Genomic DNA, 14,771 nt, shown 5'->3' with positions numbered 1-14,771 from the left:
ATTCCCTACCTAACATGTACGTGTAACAATCTATATTTACACATACAGTACATGTATGTATCTCTAGTACTGTATGTATACATTTGTGTGAATGCTAGGGAATTGGCATTTCTGAATAAAATAAAATACTCTTATACACATCTGCAATAGTTGAATTTAAATGCCTCGATTTTGGGTCCTTGCCTACAACCTGATATGCTGGGATAAGCTGCAGCAACACCACAACTCTACATATGGTAAATTGACTGCATTTATATAGCACTTTCAACAGACCCCATGGCCATCCAAAGTGCTTTACATGTTGCCTTACATTCACCCATTCACTCTCTCATGGACACCTTGACACTTGGTCAGGTGGAACTGGGGATTTAACCACCAACCTTCCGGTTTGTAGACAACCTACATGAACCACTGAGCCACTGCCACTGCAGTTATAGAATATAACTGTATAACTGAATAAAATGTAATGTCTGCTTTTTAAAGGTAAATATGAACTGTACTGAACAGTCAAACACAATAAACATAATTTTTCATTCAACATTTTGAGGCGAAACTGGTCAAATGCATCTGGTTGTTTAAACCACATATGTAAATTTTACTCCTGGCAAATTGTTAAATAAATAAATAAAAACTGTGAGAGTGTGTTATAGGCTATATGGCATGTTGTGGTCAGATATGACGGCGCTACTGTAACAAGGATCACCGTTAATGAGTAGCAAGCCAACATGCAAACAGCCACAAGTGAAGTAAGTAAAGCCAAGCATCAGATGATCAAAAACACAGTCATCTTCATTAAAACTAATGAGACTAAATGATCTCACCAGCACATAGCTTGCTCTTTCTGATATTGCGGTCTTTGGTCTCGAAATTAGCTGCTGAAGAGATTCAGCTTGAATCTTTCAAGTCAGCCATATTTACAGGATCGTTTTATTATGGAGAGTGATAGAGATGCACAGGGCTCTCAAGTCTCACGCATTGGGCGTGAGACACACGCATTTCAACCCGTTCACACGCTCACACGCCACACCTTGTATTTCTCACGCAGAGAAATCGCCAGGGTTAACGCGCGCTGTTAGAGGAATCAAGCGAGTTCCCCATAGAGTTCTGACGGCCCTGCCACGCACCAGTTAATCTAATAAAAATAAAGACCGAACAGTCAATCATAAAATAGATTTGCTGTATCTGGGTAAGATATAGATGTTCCCTCCACCCAAGAAAGTTTACGTTCTGATTCCAACGTAACATTCTGTGATTCACGCCACGGACTCGCTCATTGAATCAAATGCTTGCTGAAGTCCGTTAGTTGGCAACTACAAGCCCCGATGAGAGATGCAGAGACACAAAGATAACGGTTTCAAGTTAAGTTTCTGACAGCACTTTGTTTTCTGTTCTTAATCCCCCAACAAAACTTAAAGGAAGCCTTGTCTCAATCATGATTAGCATGAAATGCATTTTGCTGTACGTTAATTGCGCTCTCACTCAGTGAACATCTCATTTTTTAACTCACTTTCATTAATTAATTTATTAAAAGTAACTCCATTTTGTTAGATCATTTTCATTTAAGTATAATTCCAAACATCACGAGGCAGACGACATTAGTGATCAAATACAGTCGAGTTATTAACCCGCTCCACAGCACCACCCAGTGGATTTAGTTAAAACTGCGAGATTTAGAGGGATGTATAATGGATTCACTGCATTTAGGCCAGCGAAGCAACATAGTAAAATTTCAATATTATTTTTATTTTTCAAACATTAATTACAGATCGAATATATTCGTGCTCACCCCTATTTATGGAAGCTGAAGTGTAGCAATATAGAATTTGCAATGCAATATGTAAAATGGCAATGCATTTCAAAATTTACATTTACATTTTCCATACCATGTGTGCAACATTTGGAGCAAAATAATAATTCAAATTGAATAATATAATTTACATTTGCTATTTCCAACACTAGTTTTAACATAAAATTTAAACATAAATTGTATATTGTAGGCTAATACTTTATATAAGTTGCAAAATTAAAATGTATTACAGAAATAATTAGATGTGTTTAACATGTTCAAGCAATTCCAAAAATTATGCCACATCACCGCACTAGCCATTATTTTTAATGGAATGGAGACATAGGTGTTATTCAAGCATTAATTAAATTTTCCATGGTGGCAAAAAAATTTTTTTTTACATTTTGTTATTTTAACTGAATTCAGAAATGCTTTTGAAATTAAAAACTTTGCTTTTAATAAACAAAATACATATTTGAAATAAAAACTGTTTGGAGTTGGGTGCTCTGTTCCCTGAATCCACAGCCTTTGTTGGTATTTTGAGTGTACACAATAGGGATGGCTCGATACCACAATTTTGGCTTCGGTACGGTACCACAATCTAATACCGAAGTACCGATATCAAATCGATACCACAAGGTCTGATATTAGCGCGGGTATATTGCACGCGAATGAGAACAATTATGCAAGTTTTGAGTTTATAAAGTGGGAAATTACCACAAATGTTTATTAGTAAATTAATCAGCAAAGCTTTTCACATCAAATCAGTCATTTGAAAACTTTCTTGTGAGAAATAATTTCAGCAAAAATCTCTCAAAATTAGCAAATTGCTTCTGGTTTCAAAAGACATCGCACTACACTAAAGCAATCTGCATAATCCGATTCAACATTTCACGCTCGTCTCGGGATGGAGAACGGAAATCATTTGAACACGCAAGAGATTTTATAGCATTTCGTAATAACAGTTACATGAGCTCATACGACACACACACACACACACACACACGCCTGTCACTTAGTCACGCTCGCACATTACACATTAAGTTTCCTTAAGCAGTCAAATACACAGAATTATGTACAAATGTCCGTCTTTAGTGAGTATTCACATAAACACAGTCGGGTGTGTCTAACGCGAATGTAAATAGTGTAATAGTATAAGTGCAAATATAATGAGATCTAAATGTCATTGGTTGAAACGAACGCTGGAGATTGTGATATTCGATCTTATGTTAGGCTATGTGTGTGCGTTGATCAGTGTTAAAAGAAAATAAATGTCTAAATGAGATGGTTTGAATGATTCACTGACCTGTCGATCTCTTCAGAAGTCTTAAAGTCAGAATAGTGACAGATGCTTGGCTGGGTTTGATGGCTCTTCATCAGTTTTATAAGCAAAGTCATTACAAATGTCACTTCTACTCCTCTCTTTATTAATTCGTTTTGGGCATCTTGAGTGAGATTCAACTGCTTTATCCATTTTGTTCGTCTATGTTGTTGTCACATTTGCCGGTTGTTTCGGGACAGTTTGGGTAGCGCGCTGCCATCTAGCGGTGAACTTCGGAATAGCAGCATATACCGAAATGTGCCAAATCATGATATCGTACCGTTTTAAATAAAATATATACCGGTATTTTTCCAGTACCGGTATACCGCGCATCCCTAGTACACAAATAAAAGTAGACAGTTTATAATTATCTTTTGTACTTAGCCTATCTGTATGGCTAAAAATGATGGGGTATTGGTGTGGGAGTTGTTTCCGCTGTCATAAAGAGAGGAAAAAATACAACCATACTGATATAGAAAACAATAATCATAGGCAGCTTGTCTAAGATTATTTGAGAGTAAAATAATCTCTGTTGTAAACCACAGCTGACGTCAGCATGACCGCGCTCCTGTTATGGTGCCACCAACCTCTGGGCTGAAGGCCTCAAAAACCAACACCAATAAACAACACTAACCATTCTCTCTCACTCTCTCTCTCTCTCACAAACACACAAACACACACACTAATTAAATACATATTTATTTTATTTGTACGAATTTGTCATTTTTCATATCAGACCCCCGTACCCAGCCAAACCCACGGCCGAAATCTCACTCTGAACTCAATTCAAAACTTGAGAGCCCTGGATGCAACATTGTTAACATTAATGTTATTCTTGTATTTAGCCCTCAGGTATTCCTTACTAATTGGTCACACTCATACTCATTAAATTATATTTATTGAATATTTTGAGGAGATCTTTTGGTACTAAATACTATTTGTGCAACAATTTTTGTCAATAAATGACCACTTATAATATTTTTCTTCTAATATTTGTATATATTTCTTCTAACATTTATATTACAATTAGTGTAGTAATTAATGTTAAAATAGAGAATTCCAATTCAAAGAGGCAAATTAGAGTCATTTTGTGGCTAAAAAATATTAATGTTTATTTGTAATGCCATTAGGTGCCTTATGGCTCTTTAATAAATATACATGTATCTAATCTAGTTGCTCAAAAATATATTGCAGTCTTTGCATTCTAATAAATATTTAGATATGATGATCAAACACTAGATTTCTTTAAATGTGAAATTTCAAAACTTGAATAACTTCCATCCTAATATTTTTGATGAATAATGATACTTATATAAGCACTCACAAATTTTTTCTTATTATGTACAGTATATATACTAGATATAAACTGATACTGAATCAAGATCAAATGCATTACCTACCCCCCCCCCCCCCCCCCCACTCCAACCTGAAGTGAGATTTATTGCTGCTGACTAGCGTGATCCGATGAGTCAGTGGGCGGGGCTACTGAACTACACATGCTTATTATTCTGTAGAGGCGTGTTTCGCCACACATTGACGTCAGGATGAAGAACAGGACCTTTTTCTGGGCCTGGTGTCTATAAAAGCTTTTCTTTGACTAACAAGGAAGTTTTCAGCTCTGAAGCTAACAGGATATTCTTATATTAGCATGACCTTTTATATATCAAAAGCTCAAGGGAAAGTTGATTTCTCAATTCATCACCCCTTTAAACATGCCAGCCGAATCCATTTGCTTCATTTTAATCATGCTCACTTTACACTTAAAATAGTCTAGAAAATCCCCCCAAAAAATATGTGTTGCAGAACGCTGAACACATTTAAAATGTATTATTAATTCAGTGTATATATAGGTCTATGTTTGGATTAATATTTGCCCTTACAGACGAGCCGCGGCTGGTCACTAAAAAAGCCAATGACTTGGTTTACAGCGTATTTGGCAGACTGCAGAAAGTCCTCGACCTGTCACAGTCAATGATTGATCATCAATCACTCTAACCATGCAACAAATTGGTAAATAAATTTGCCTTCAAGGGATTGCACTCTGGGTAGACTTTGCGTCAGAGCAGCGAAGCCTATAAAAAGCAACTGGTGCGTTCTGCCAGAGGCAAAGCAAATTCAACAGGCTTGCTGGGTTGTGTAGGAGGCTGGATATCAACTCTGAAAACACTCGCTGAAACTTTCTTTACTTACTATTGCATGCCACTTTCACAAACTTTGGTTGGTGGTTGATTAATGTAAGGAAAATATATTAATAATTTGACTCTAGAATCCTTATTAGAAATATTGCATTAGTTTGAGGATTCTGTTTCTTTTAGAATATTTAAACATATACAATTGCCACTAGATTTGAAAAGATAATGTGTGGTATTGTAAATGTATAAATGCAACAACAAAAATACAAAAAAAGACTATTTTCTGGTCATAGGATTGCTGAGGAGGAACTTTATCACTTAACCAAAAATGCATAAAGGAGGTCAAATTGACCCATAATCTTCTACTGTGGGATTTTGACTCAACACAGTATTTTTTTAATACACTTTTTGTCAAAAAAAAAAAAGATATTTTTCCTACAACTGTATGCATTACGGCATTGGCTCTGTTTTTATTAATTTATTAATCTGCTGTCAGTTATTATTTTTTCTTTTTTTTCTTTCTTTTTTTTCTTTGAGTCAAGAATTTGCCTCAGACACCTTGAATACCCTATATACCCATATAACTATATAGTAAGTGAAAATCAGTATGTGGACTGAGTATTACGTCTGAATTCACAGTATTCATAAAACAATAGGCAAAAAAATATATATATATCCAGATGACCAACTACCATGGGAGAGTACTTAATGTAGAACTTACTTAAGACAGTATCTGGAAGTGTCAGATGTAGTAGATCCGTAAAAAAAAAAAAAAGACTACAGGTAAGGACAGCTGAAGGCCCAAAGGAAAAGGTGCAGTTTCTGCTCAAATGTTATTTGGTGTAAGTGCCGATCGATTTGGTGTAAGTGCCGATCGATTTGGTGTAAGTGCCGATCGATTTTGTGTAAGTGCTGATCAATTTGGTGTAAGTGCCGATCGATAATGGATAATATATAATGAACTGATTTAACAAGGTTGCACTGTTGAGGAAAACCCAACTTTTATATGTAAACATATAAATTGTTTTATTCTACTTTTTTGTATTATGCTATTCTTACTCAAATTAAATGTGCATTTGTTTTTCGATAGTAGCATACTGAATTGAATGACAGCTTCAGTGATTATAAAAGGAGTGCTTTTCCTTAATGTAATTCAGTCACAACTTCAAGAAAAGTTTTTATTTTTCATGTGACCAAATCAAGATGTTTGGTCTGGAAACTCACCATTGACAGCTCAATCCTAGGGGCGGGATAAACGGTTTTCTTTAAACTCCCTCTGCACGCAATAGGATAGCGGTACACCAACCAGAGCAACGAAGGTGAAGCGGAACTCGTTGACAGATTAAACTTTCGCCGTATTCTGTCGGCAAAACTCCGAACACATCTTCCCTTCTTAAGAATGACTTCAGTGCCGTTCTTTTCTCAGAGAAAAGCTTAACTCCAAATCTTCCAGAGTCGCGGTCAAAGCTGATTCGAAAGACCGCCGTTTGTCAGCTTCTGTGTTTACTAGAAGCATGCGCATGTGCAACTCTGCTGTCATTATATTAAGCCCCGCCCACTGACTCTATACACGATGTGATTGGCCCGACAAGAGTTTGGTTTTTACAGCTCAGAAGTGAATTGAGAGTTGCTAGACGACACTCACGGCAGATTAAATTTGCTGCCACTAGGGTGCGTCTAGATTTCAAGGCTAACTTCCTACTTCAGTACAAAAAATATTTCTTGATTATTTGATATTTTATAATAAAATTTTAATAATGTCTAGATCTAAATTTAAAAGCAAAATATGCAACAACAAAAAATAAAAATAAAAAAATAGGTAATGGCCAAGCAGCAACCTCCACCAGTTTCTGTTGAAGCCTATACGGAAGTGACTTAAACTGCAATTCATCAACTGGCCTCTAGAGGTAGGCTCCAGAAGGAGCAGAATCTCATTGAGCCTCATGTTAAAATGCAAAACTTTACAGCAGAAAAAAATCATTATAGCCTGGTAAAAAATTTGGTTTTGATCTATATAGCTAATTTTGCCCTTCATGACAACTGTGAGGGGGTGCATTGTTTTATAAATCATTTTTTAACATTATATAAAGCCTTAAAGTTCCGCATAATTAAGGGTGTGGTCACTTCGAGTGACAGTACTCATTGTTTTTTACTTTTAGATGCTCTTTCTAATCAATAAATTACCCTTTTGTTTATTACAATTGCCTGTATTGTTACTGTAGTCATTTTGTGTGTATTAAATTGATTTTAGGCTTGTTTTAACCCAGCAATGTAGTAATTTTTACTATAGCAACCCATCATGTTGGATCAAATATTTAACTCAGCTCAGCACTGGGTTTGTCCCTTTTCAACCCAGCGCTGGGTTGCCAAAATGACCCAAAAGTCATAATTTAACCAAGGCCTCATTGACTTTGTCTGTGAAGCTGCGTATCATGGGATGTTGCATGCATTTGTTAAAAACCATAAATCTAGTAGTTATCAGGTTGTATTAATGACAGTGACCACCAAGAGACAAAAACTGATGCTTCATTTCTGTGTAAGACAGCAAGGCTGTAAAATGTTAAAAATGTCTATTTAAATGACTGTCTTGTGAGAATCTGTAAAACTCTATAATATGGCAGCTGCAATCTTTTTAATGGGCTCAGTATAAAGTCCATTATGTGCTTCCTCCATTTTGCCTTGTGGCAGGGCCACTGCTGGCTCGACAGCACATTAGCCACTACCAGCCTGAAGTGGGTGGTGTTTTGTTACATCATAAAATGTTATGAGAGCCATTACAGAGAGCCATCATCCACTGCCACTCCATTGAGATGCTCGCACAGATAGACATCCGGGGTGGGGGAAGGGGTCTCTTTCGAGACATTACTTACCAGGTAAGGGTCTTACATAAAAGCTTTCAGTGTATGGATACATTAGAAAAGGTACAAAGTTGGGAAATATAAACACAATTGTTTGTTCTTTCTTGAAAAAAAACAAGACAAAAACAAAACTGCTGTATCACATGAGCAATTAGACTTTAAAAATACTATAGTAGCATAACTGCCTAGCATTTTTTCTTTCAGTTTCCCAATTTATAAGATACTTTCAATTTATTCAACTGGTCACTATGCTATCAGTTTATTGGGGATTTGGTTAACAATTCGGACTTTACTCCAGTTATTGCTAATTCCAGTTCAACTAGGGACTTATTCTTCAGTATTCAAACAGCTAAGTGTGATCCGTTTAGACCCCCTCTGATGGTTATAGCCCTGGTGGTTCCAGGAAGATTTGACCTGTTTAAACATACAGTTACCAGACAAATATGTTTCAAGAAGATTTGTAGAGTAAAGGAATCATGAACCTGACTCTCATGTTACATTTTGTACTTCTTGTGCTGTGCTTATTTTCTGAATATTTTAATTCATTTTCTGTGTAAGGCACTTTGAATTACCATTGTGTATGAAATGTGCTACATAAATAAACTTGCCTTGCCTCGTATCTATTCCAATGTTTGTTCCTAGTACTAACTGAATAGAATCAGTAATTGTTCAGGGCTGGATTTCCCGATAACGTTGTCTCTTAGCACACTACGAAAACTAAAGGTATAACTTTTTTTTGTTATACTATTTCTAAGCGTGTTCCCTGAACTATATCTTATGAGGTTACTTGAGGTATAGTTTCTTAAGTGCGAGGTTAGTAGGTGCTGTCTGTGGTGGTGCTGAACCCTATGAAGGGGCAGTTTAACTGTGTTATGTGAGAAAGCGGTGTTCTTTCTTTAATAGAAACACTTCAGAAATTGTTGAATTTGCATTTATTAGGACTCGTGAAATGAAATTGTATAAATATAATCCAAATTGCAAACAAAATTTTGAGTGATTGTGCAAACCCGCAACCTCTCATGCCCAAACGTATCATGCATCAACCATTACACTATCTGGCAATATGCCATTTATATTATCATGATATATTTTACCACAGTCTTCCTTTACTCCACAAGCGGGGTTGACTGCATTATTGATGTAAATCAGTGGTTCCCGACCTTTTTTTGTCTGAGACCCCCTTTTTCCCAAGAAAATATTTTAGGGCCCCCCTTCATATTTAATGATATTATAGCTCTTGTAAGCTTGCAGCAAGGATGACAAAAATATGGTTTACAAACAAAGAGTATGTTTATTACTATAACCAGATATGTTAATGCACAAATAATAGCCTATATATAATATTGAAAATACAATAGCAAAAAACATCAGTAGGCCATTTGTAATTTAAAAATGTAAGCCTAGGAATAGACTATAAATTGGCCTTATTTGAAATAAATACTCCAGTTAATCTCATTTGATTTTATGAAATTATCCAAAGTTTCAAAAATGTCGTTTGCCGTCTTTGTAGTACGGAGCTCTTTACAAAACAAAAAATCTTCTTTTATCTCTTTTTTCCATTCATAACGAACGTATGCAATGAGTTGTGCCATTTTTGACACGTCGGTAGACTCGTCTATTTGAAGTGCAAAGTAATTATCACGAAGTCGCACAGAAAGCTGACCCCTCACGTCTTCTGACATTGTTGCGATGCGACGTTTGACCGTATTATTTTGATAATGGTGTCTTGGCCAACTGTTTTAACTTTTCCTCTCCAAATAATTCCTTGACAATCTCTGTTGCGCATGGCAAAATCAAAGTTTCTGCAATTGTGTGCCCTTTCTTTGCTTTGGCAATTTTTTCAGCAACTATATACGATATTTTTAAAAGTTTCTTGTCAGTAGATGTGACTTCCCTCATCTCATTTTGGGAGTGTGTCAATTCTTTTGCCTTGCGCTCAAAAAATGCCCTGGGCTTGTCGTGGTATTGCGGATGAGTTGTCTGCAAATCTCTTATTAGTTTAGACGGCCTCATGCATTCGTTAGCAAGGACTTTGGCGCAGATAATGCACTGTGGCTGGGGCAGGGACTCTTTGCTACGAGAAAATTAAAATAAAACCATAGTTCAGGTAACTAACTTGGTATTTTCTGCATTTCTAGTTTCCAGTATTGCTAGCACTGCTGCTGCGACCCGCATTGGTGGGAGCTCCCTCACCTGGGTCATTACCATCAGCTGTTGTAGGCGAATCAGTGGGACTCAGTCGTTTTTGTGGAGGAAGAATTACAAATTTGTCAATTTTTTGGTCAGCCACGGGATCATGGATACAATTAGCTAATGTAATGTGATCGATCGTTCTCCTTAATGCTCACCGCTCAACAGTTTAAAAAAATATGATGCGACCCCCGCAGAACTCGCTGAGGCCCCCTTGTGGGCTGGGACCCCCCTGTTGGGAACAGATGATGTAAATCACTAATTTCTGTTATTGGATGACCTACTCACTAAAAGCACAACACATGAAACATATAATCAACAGCTAGGCCTACTATAGGGGAGAAAAAAGACAGAAACAGAAGAGCGGCAGCTGAATTTCGGGGCTGAGAGGGTACTTCATAGAGTTTGCCTTGACAAAGTCGGACCGACAAGATCTAAAAGCTGCTGAATTTGCTGCAGTGGCAGGTAAAACTTATTTTGAATTGCAGCTTCTGACGTGGTAGCCAGGGGACTAAAGTTTTCAAGAAAGAAATAGTGCACATACGCTAAATGGCTGCGGAAGTCTTTGATTTAGCAAAAAATATACATATTCGCTGTATCGCTGACATAGTTTGACCAAACTCCCCTTCATAATCATTCCCTTTAAATAGACTCCATAATGTTTTGCCAGCTGAAAAATAATATTTTATTCATATGTTATGCTATGTTTTCATAAGTAAACACCAGGACTCAAATGAATCAATTGGAAAATCAAATGAAATGAATACATTTTTAGGTTTTAGGATTTTTTTTTTTTTTTACCAAATTGTTTAAAGATGATTCTCAACTGTTATGAAATATACAGAATAAATTGATATACCGTTTTACTTACAATATGTGGGTAAAATAGACAATGTAAAATGTATCTTTAATTGGCATATTAATGTGTTCTTGGAGCAACATGTAATGAGAAATGAGTGTAATAACGGGAGTAATAATTGTAATCATTTTCATAATAATATCTAATATTTGAACACTGATAAGTAATTTATTTCCGTATTCACTTCCATGCCCACAGTGGACGTGTATGAAATAAATGACCTGTTTTGTAACATAAAGTCATATTTTGATGAAAAAAAAAACCAAAACATTTTCCTGTGATGTTGATTTATAACAAACAAATTGAAAATGTGTCAGATTTAAATGATAATTACAAAATATTATCATCTTTATGAGTGCTAAATTTGATCATTCGCTCATTTTTAAAGACCAAGTAGAAGCTGTCGTTCTGGTGAAACCTCAACACAAATGGTATCTCTGAAAAGCCCTGAATGTGCTCTTAACAGGACATAAAACTGTGTATGGTGTCAGAGAAGTTCACTAAAATATAACGTCCACGTAGGCCTGCAAGGACAGTGGCACCCGGAGGTTATATCTGAGGTAAATACACTGTAATAAGTGCACTAAGTTCTGTCAAATAAAGTGCAATATTGAACTGCAATATGACTTATAAGTATTGACATGCGTACTAGTATCTCATGAACACGTACTAGTGAACTAGTATTAATGCTGTTTGTCCCTATGAGACCTCGAGTGGGGAAGGCAGAAAAAACGTATGAACCGAGTGCGCCGTCTAGCGGCAATTCAAGGAAAACCTCAGCTGTGACAGTCCAGCAGCCATATATGTTCAGCAGAAGAGGCAAAGCATGCGATATTAAAACTTTAGAAAGGAAACTTACGGTAAAAGACGTACTCAGTGTAACTTGACCATATCTTGTCGTCGGTGTGCTGGTTGACTAACGAGGCCGTCACTGACGAGTTGCACGCGACCATCTGGAAGCCGCACTCCGAGAGCATGTCGAAAGCGCGCTCCAGGTGCTTGAACTTGAGGTAAAAGCGGGACGTGTACCTGTCGGGGGTCCTATCTGGGTCCCTGCTCTCGTTCAAGGTCTCGCCAAAAACTTCTTTGGCCAGCGCGATCCTACCGCATATCATAATCCGCGGCACCCTCCGGAATTTGGCGTCGGTTTGACTCTCCCTACCCATCGTGCAAGATCCGCGATATCCGACGGTTATGAACCCGCTTTTTCTATCGGCGGGAACGAGCGACGGCGGAGGGCACATCCTCTGGTCGCTTCCTTGAGAGCCATCCTCGTAATCACTGTGGATGTATTCGTCGGGACTGGGCTTCAAGTCGTCCGGGGTTAGGAGTTTAACCAAATCGGGCAATTGAAAGTACTCCGCTTCTTTTCTCAGCCTCCCCTTCTCGGGGAAGTGGTCAGGGAGCACAACTTGCTTGTCTCTGAGGTAGTCTAACACATACCTGAACAAAAACCCATCCCGGTCGATGAAGTAACGACCTTTGGGGTCCCTGGCGAGATCATTCGAAGCGTTATTTTTAGGAGAGAATATCTTCCCCAAAAGAGAGCCAGGGTTGCCGATTAACGTGGCGTGACGGGTGTAATACACTTGCCCCCCGACGTTTAGTTCAATAACATCTGGAAAACTGTTGTCTTTAGCTCTGGAGTTTCCACTTAACGCCATTGTTTCAGTCATGGGTGCCAAAATATATCCAAGAGGGGAAAAAGTTCTCTCTACAGTCTAGGAAACGGTTTAGAGAATACAGACGATGGCCCATGCACATTAAACGGCAATAAAAATAGCATTTCAACTAATTGGAGCAGTTAAAACCCCACATATGAAATAAAAACATCGAAAAAGAGCGAAAATACGTTGAAATATCCGAGGAGGAACTACACGCGCACAGCTGAGAGTAACGGTTGCTCAGCAGCGAATGGATAGGGGCGCTTGTTTCTTCGCCTGAGAAAGCTATGCAAACGGAAGCTGCTGTTTAAATTCTGCAAAAACATTATAAAATAACACTATTTTTTCGCGTAAGGCAGTTCCAAACTTCCATACAAGTTGTGCCGTGGATTGAATCCAACTTTTGACGACCAAATACACCCAGAATGGATAGTTCTTTAAAAGAAGATAATTGAAAACAGGCAATGGGGTTGATCGGTAATCCCAACTGTTAAGAAGAAAATCCAGTGTGTGATCCTCTGCAATAATCCAGGGTTTAGGAGTGAAGATGATGTAGCATCACTCTCTGTGAGCTCTCCATCAGGGCTGTGGCGCGAGAAAATAACCGCTTCAGCTGTTGTTGCCTAAGCGGACGGGAAAAAAAAAAAAACATAATGGGTTATCAAAAATTACATCATCTTAAAGGAGTATGCACGCGATGCTTATGTTCGCCTCAGTGTATTGTCAGACAGTTGTGTTCATGCAGTCAACATATTGATTTGGTTACAGGATACCGATTGCCTGGAACAGTTTGTGCTCTCGTGCTTTAATTCAAACATCTGCCAGTGGCTTATTTTTAGAAGTATTCTCTGCTCATGTGAAGCTGTGAAGCCCACAGTCAATTTCAGTACCTTGGACAGCGAAAAAAGATCCTCTTCCAAACGGGGTTCTCTTCAGCAGGGCTGCCAAAATGCGATGACACCCTTACTAAAATAAGGCCATTTAGAAGAAATTCATTTATAATGTTTAAGAAAATAATCAAGCCTGATAGTATAAAGACAACATGTTAAATTAAACAAAACAATATATTTTGTAATGCCATTATTCAGAGAGGAAACTGTCTGAAAAATATTCACTACATATTAAGATGACGGGGTATCTTTGCATGCTATGAGATATGAAGAAATCCCTAGAAATAAATAAGTTTGTAAGTTGCAACTTTTACAAATAAACAAGACATAGCCTACTCACACTACTTACTTTCAGAAGTAGATTTTCAAAATCTAGTTTACCGTGTTGGTGATTTATGTTGTTTTGCTAAATACCTATTTTTGTTTTGTTAAATCGATTATTTTACCCCACTACACTGGTTCTTTAAAGGGGTAGTTCCCCCAAAAATGTACATTCTGGCATCATTTAGTCACGCTCAAGCTGTTCCAAACCTGTATGCATTTATTTTTTCTGCTGAACACAAAGGAAGATATTTGGAAGAATGTTTGTAAACCAAGCAGATCTCAGCAGCCATTGACTACCATAGTGTGAAAAAATAATATTATGGTAGTCTAACGCTATCTCACGACCAATTCATACTAATTCATACGACTGAATAAAAGGTGTCTAATTCGTACGAAGGTAGGTCAGGGGTAGGTCATTCGTATGAATTCATATGAAATGTGGTAACTCGTAAAATATGTACGAATTAGCAAAAAAACGTATGAATTCGTACGAGTGAGGTCATATCAATTTGTACGAATTAGCCACCTCGTAAAATTAGTACGAATTACCGTGAGATCGGGTTGGGTAGTCAATCATTGATCTGCTTGGTTACAAACATTCTTCCAGATATTTTCCTTTGTGTTCAGCTGAAGAAAGAAATCTTGAGGGAGAGTAAATGAGCGGCAGTGGTTCAGTGGTTCATGTAGATTGTCTACAAACCAGAAGGTTGGTGGTTCGATCCCCAGTTCCACCTGACCAAGTGTCGA

General features: G+C 37.5%; 1 protein-coding gene across 1 annotated transcript in view; it reads right to left on the bottom strand.

The window, feature by feature from the left end:
- The window catches only part of kctd16b (potassium channel tetramerization domain containing 16b), a 167,574-nt gene extending 154,142 nt beyond the window's left edge, over positions 1-13,432 (bottom strand). Inside the window, exon 1 of the mRNA XM_067423024.1 lies at positions 12,006-13,432. Within this exon, the coding sequence (XP_067279125.1) occupies positions 12,006-12,822 (817 nt within the window). The 5' untranslated portion in view covers positions 12,823-13,432. The remainder of the gene's footprint in view (positions 1-12,005) is intronic.
- Between the last annotated feature and the right edge of the window lie 1,339 nt (positions 13,433-14,771).

This window comes from Pseudorasbora parva, chromosome 18 (genome assembly GCF_024679245.1).
Source record: "Pseudorasbora parva isolate DD20220531a chromosome 18, ASM2467924v1, whole genome shotgun sequence".
NCBI lineage: Eukaryota > Metazoa > Chordata > Actinopteri > Cypriniformes > Gobionidae > Pseudorasbora > Pseudorasbora parva.
Note: the sequence above shows the minus strand (reverse complement) of the source record. Positions and strands in the feature narration are given on the sequence as shown.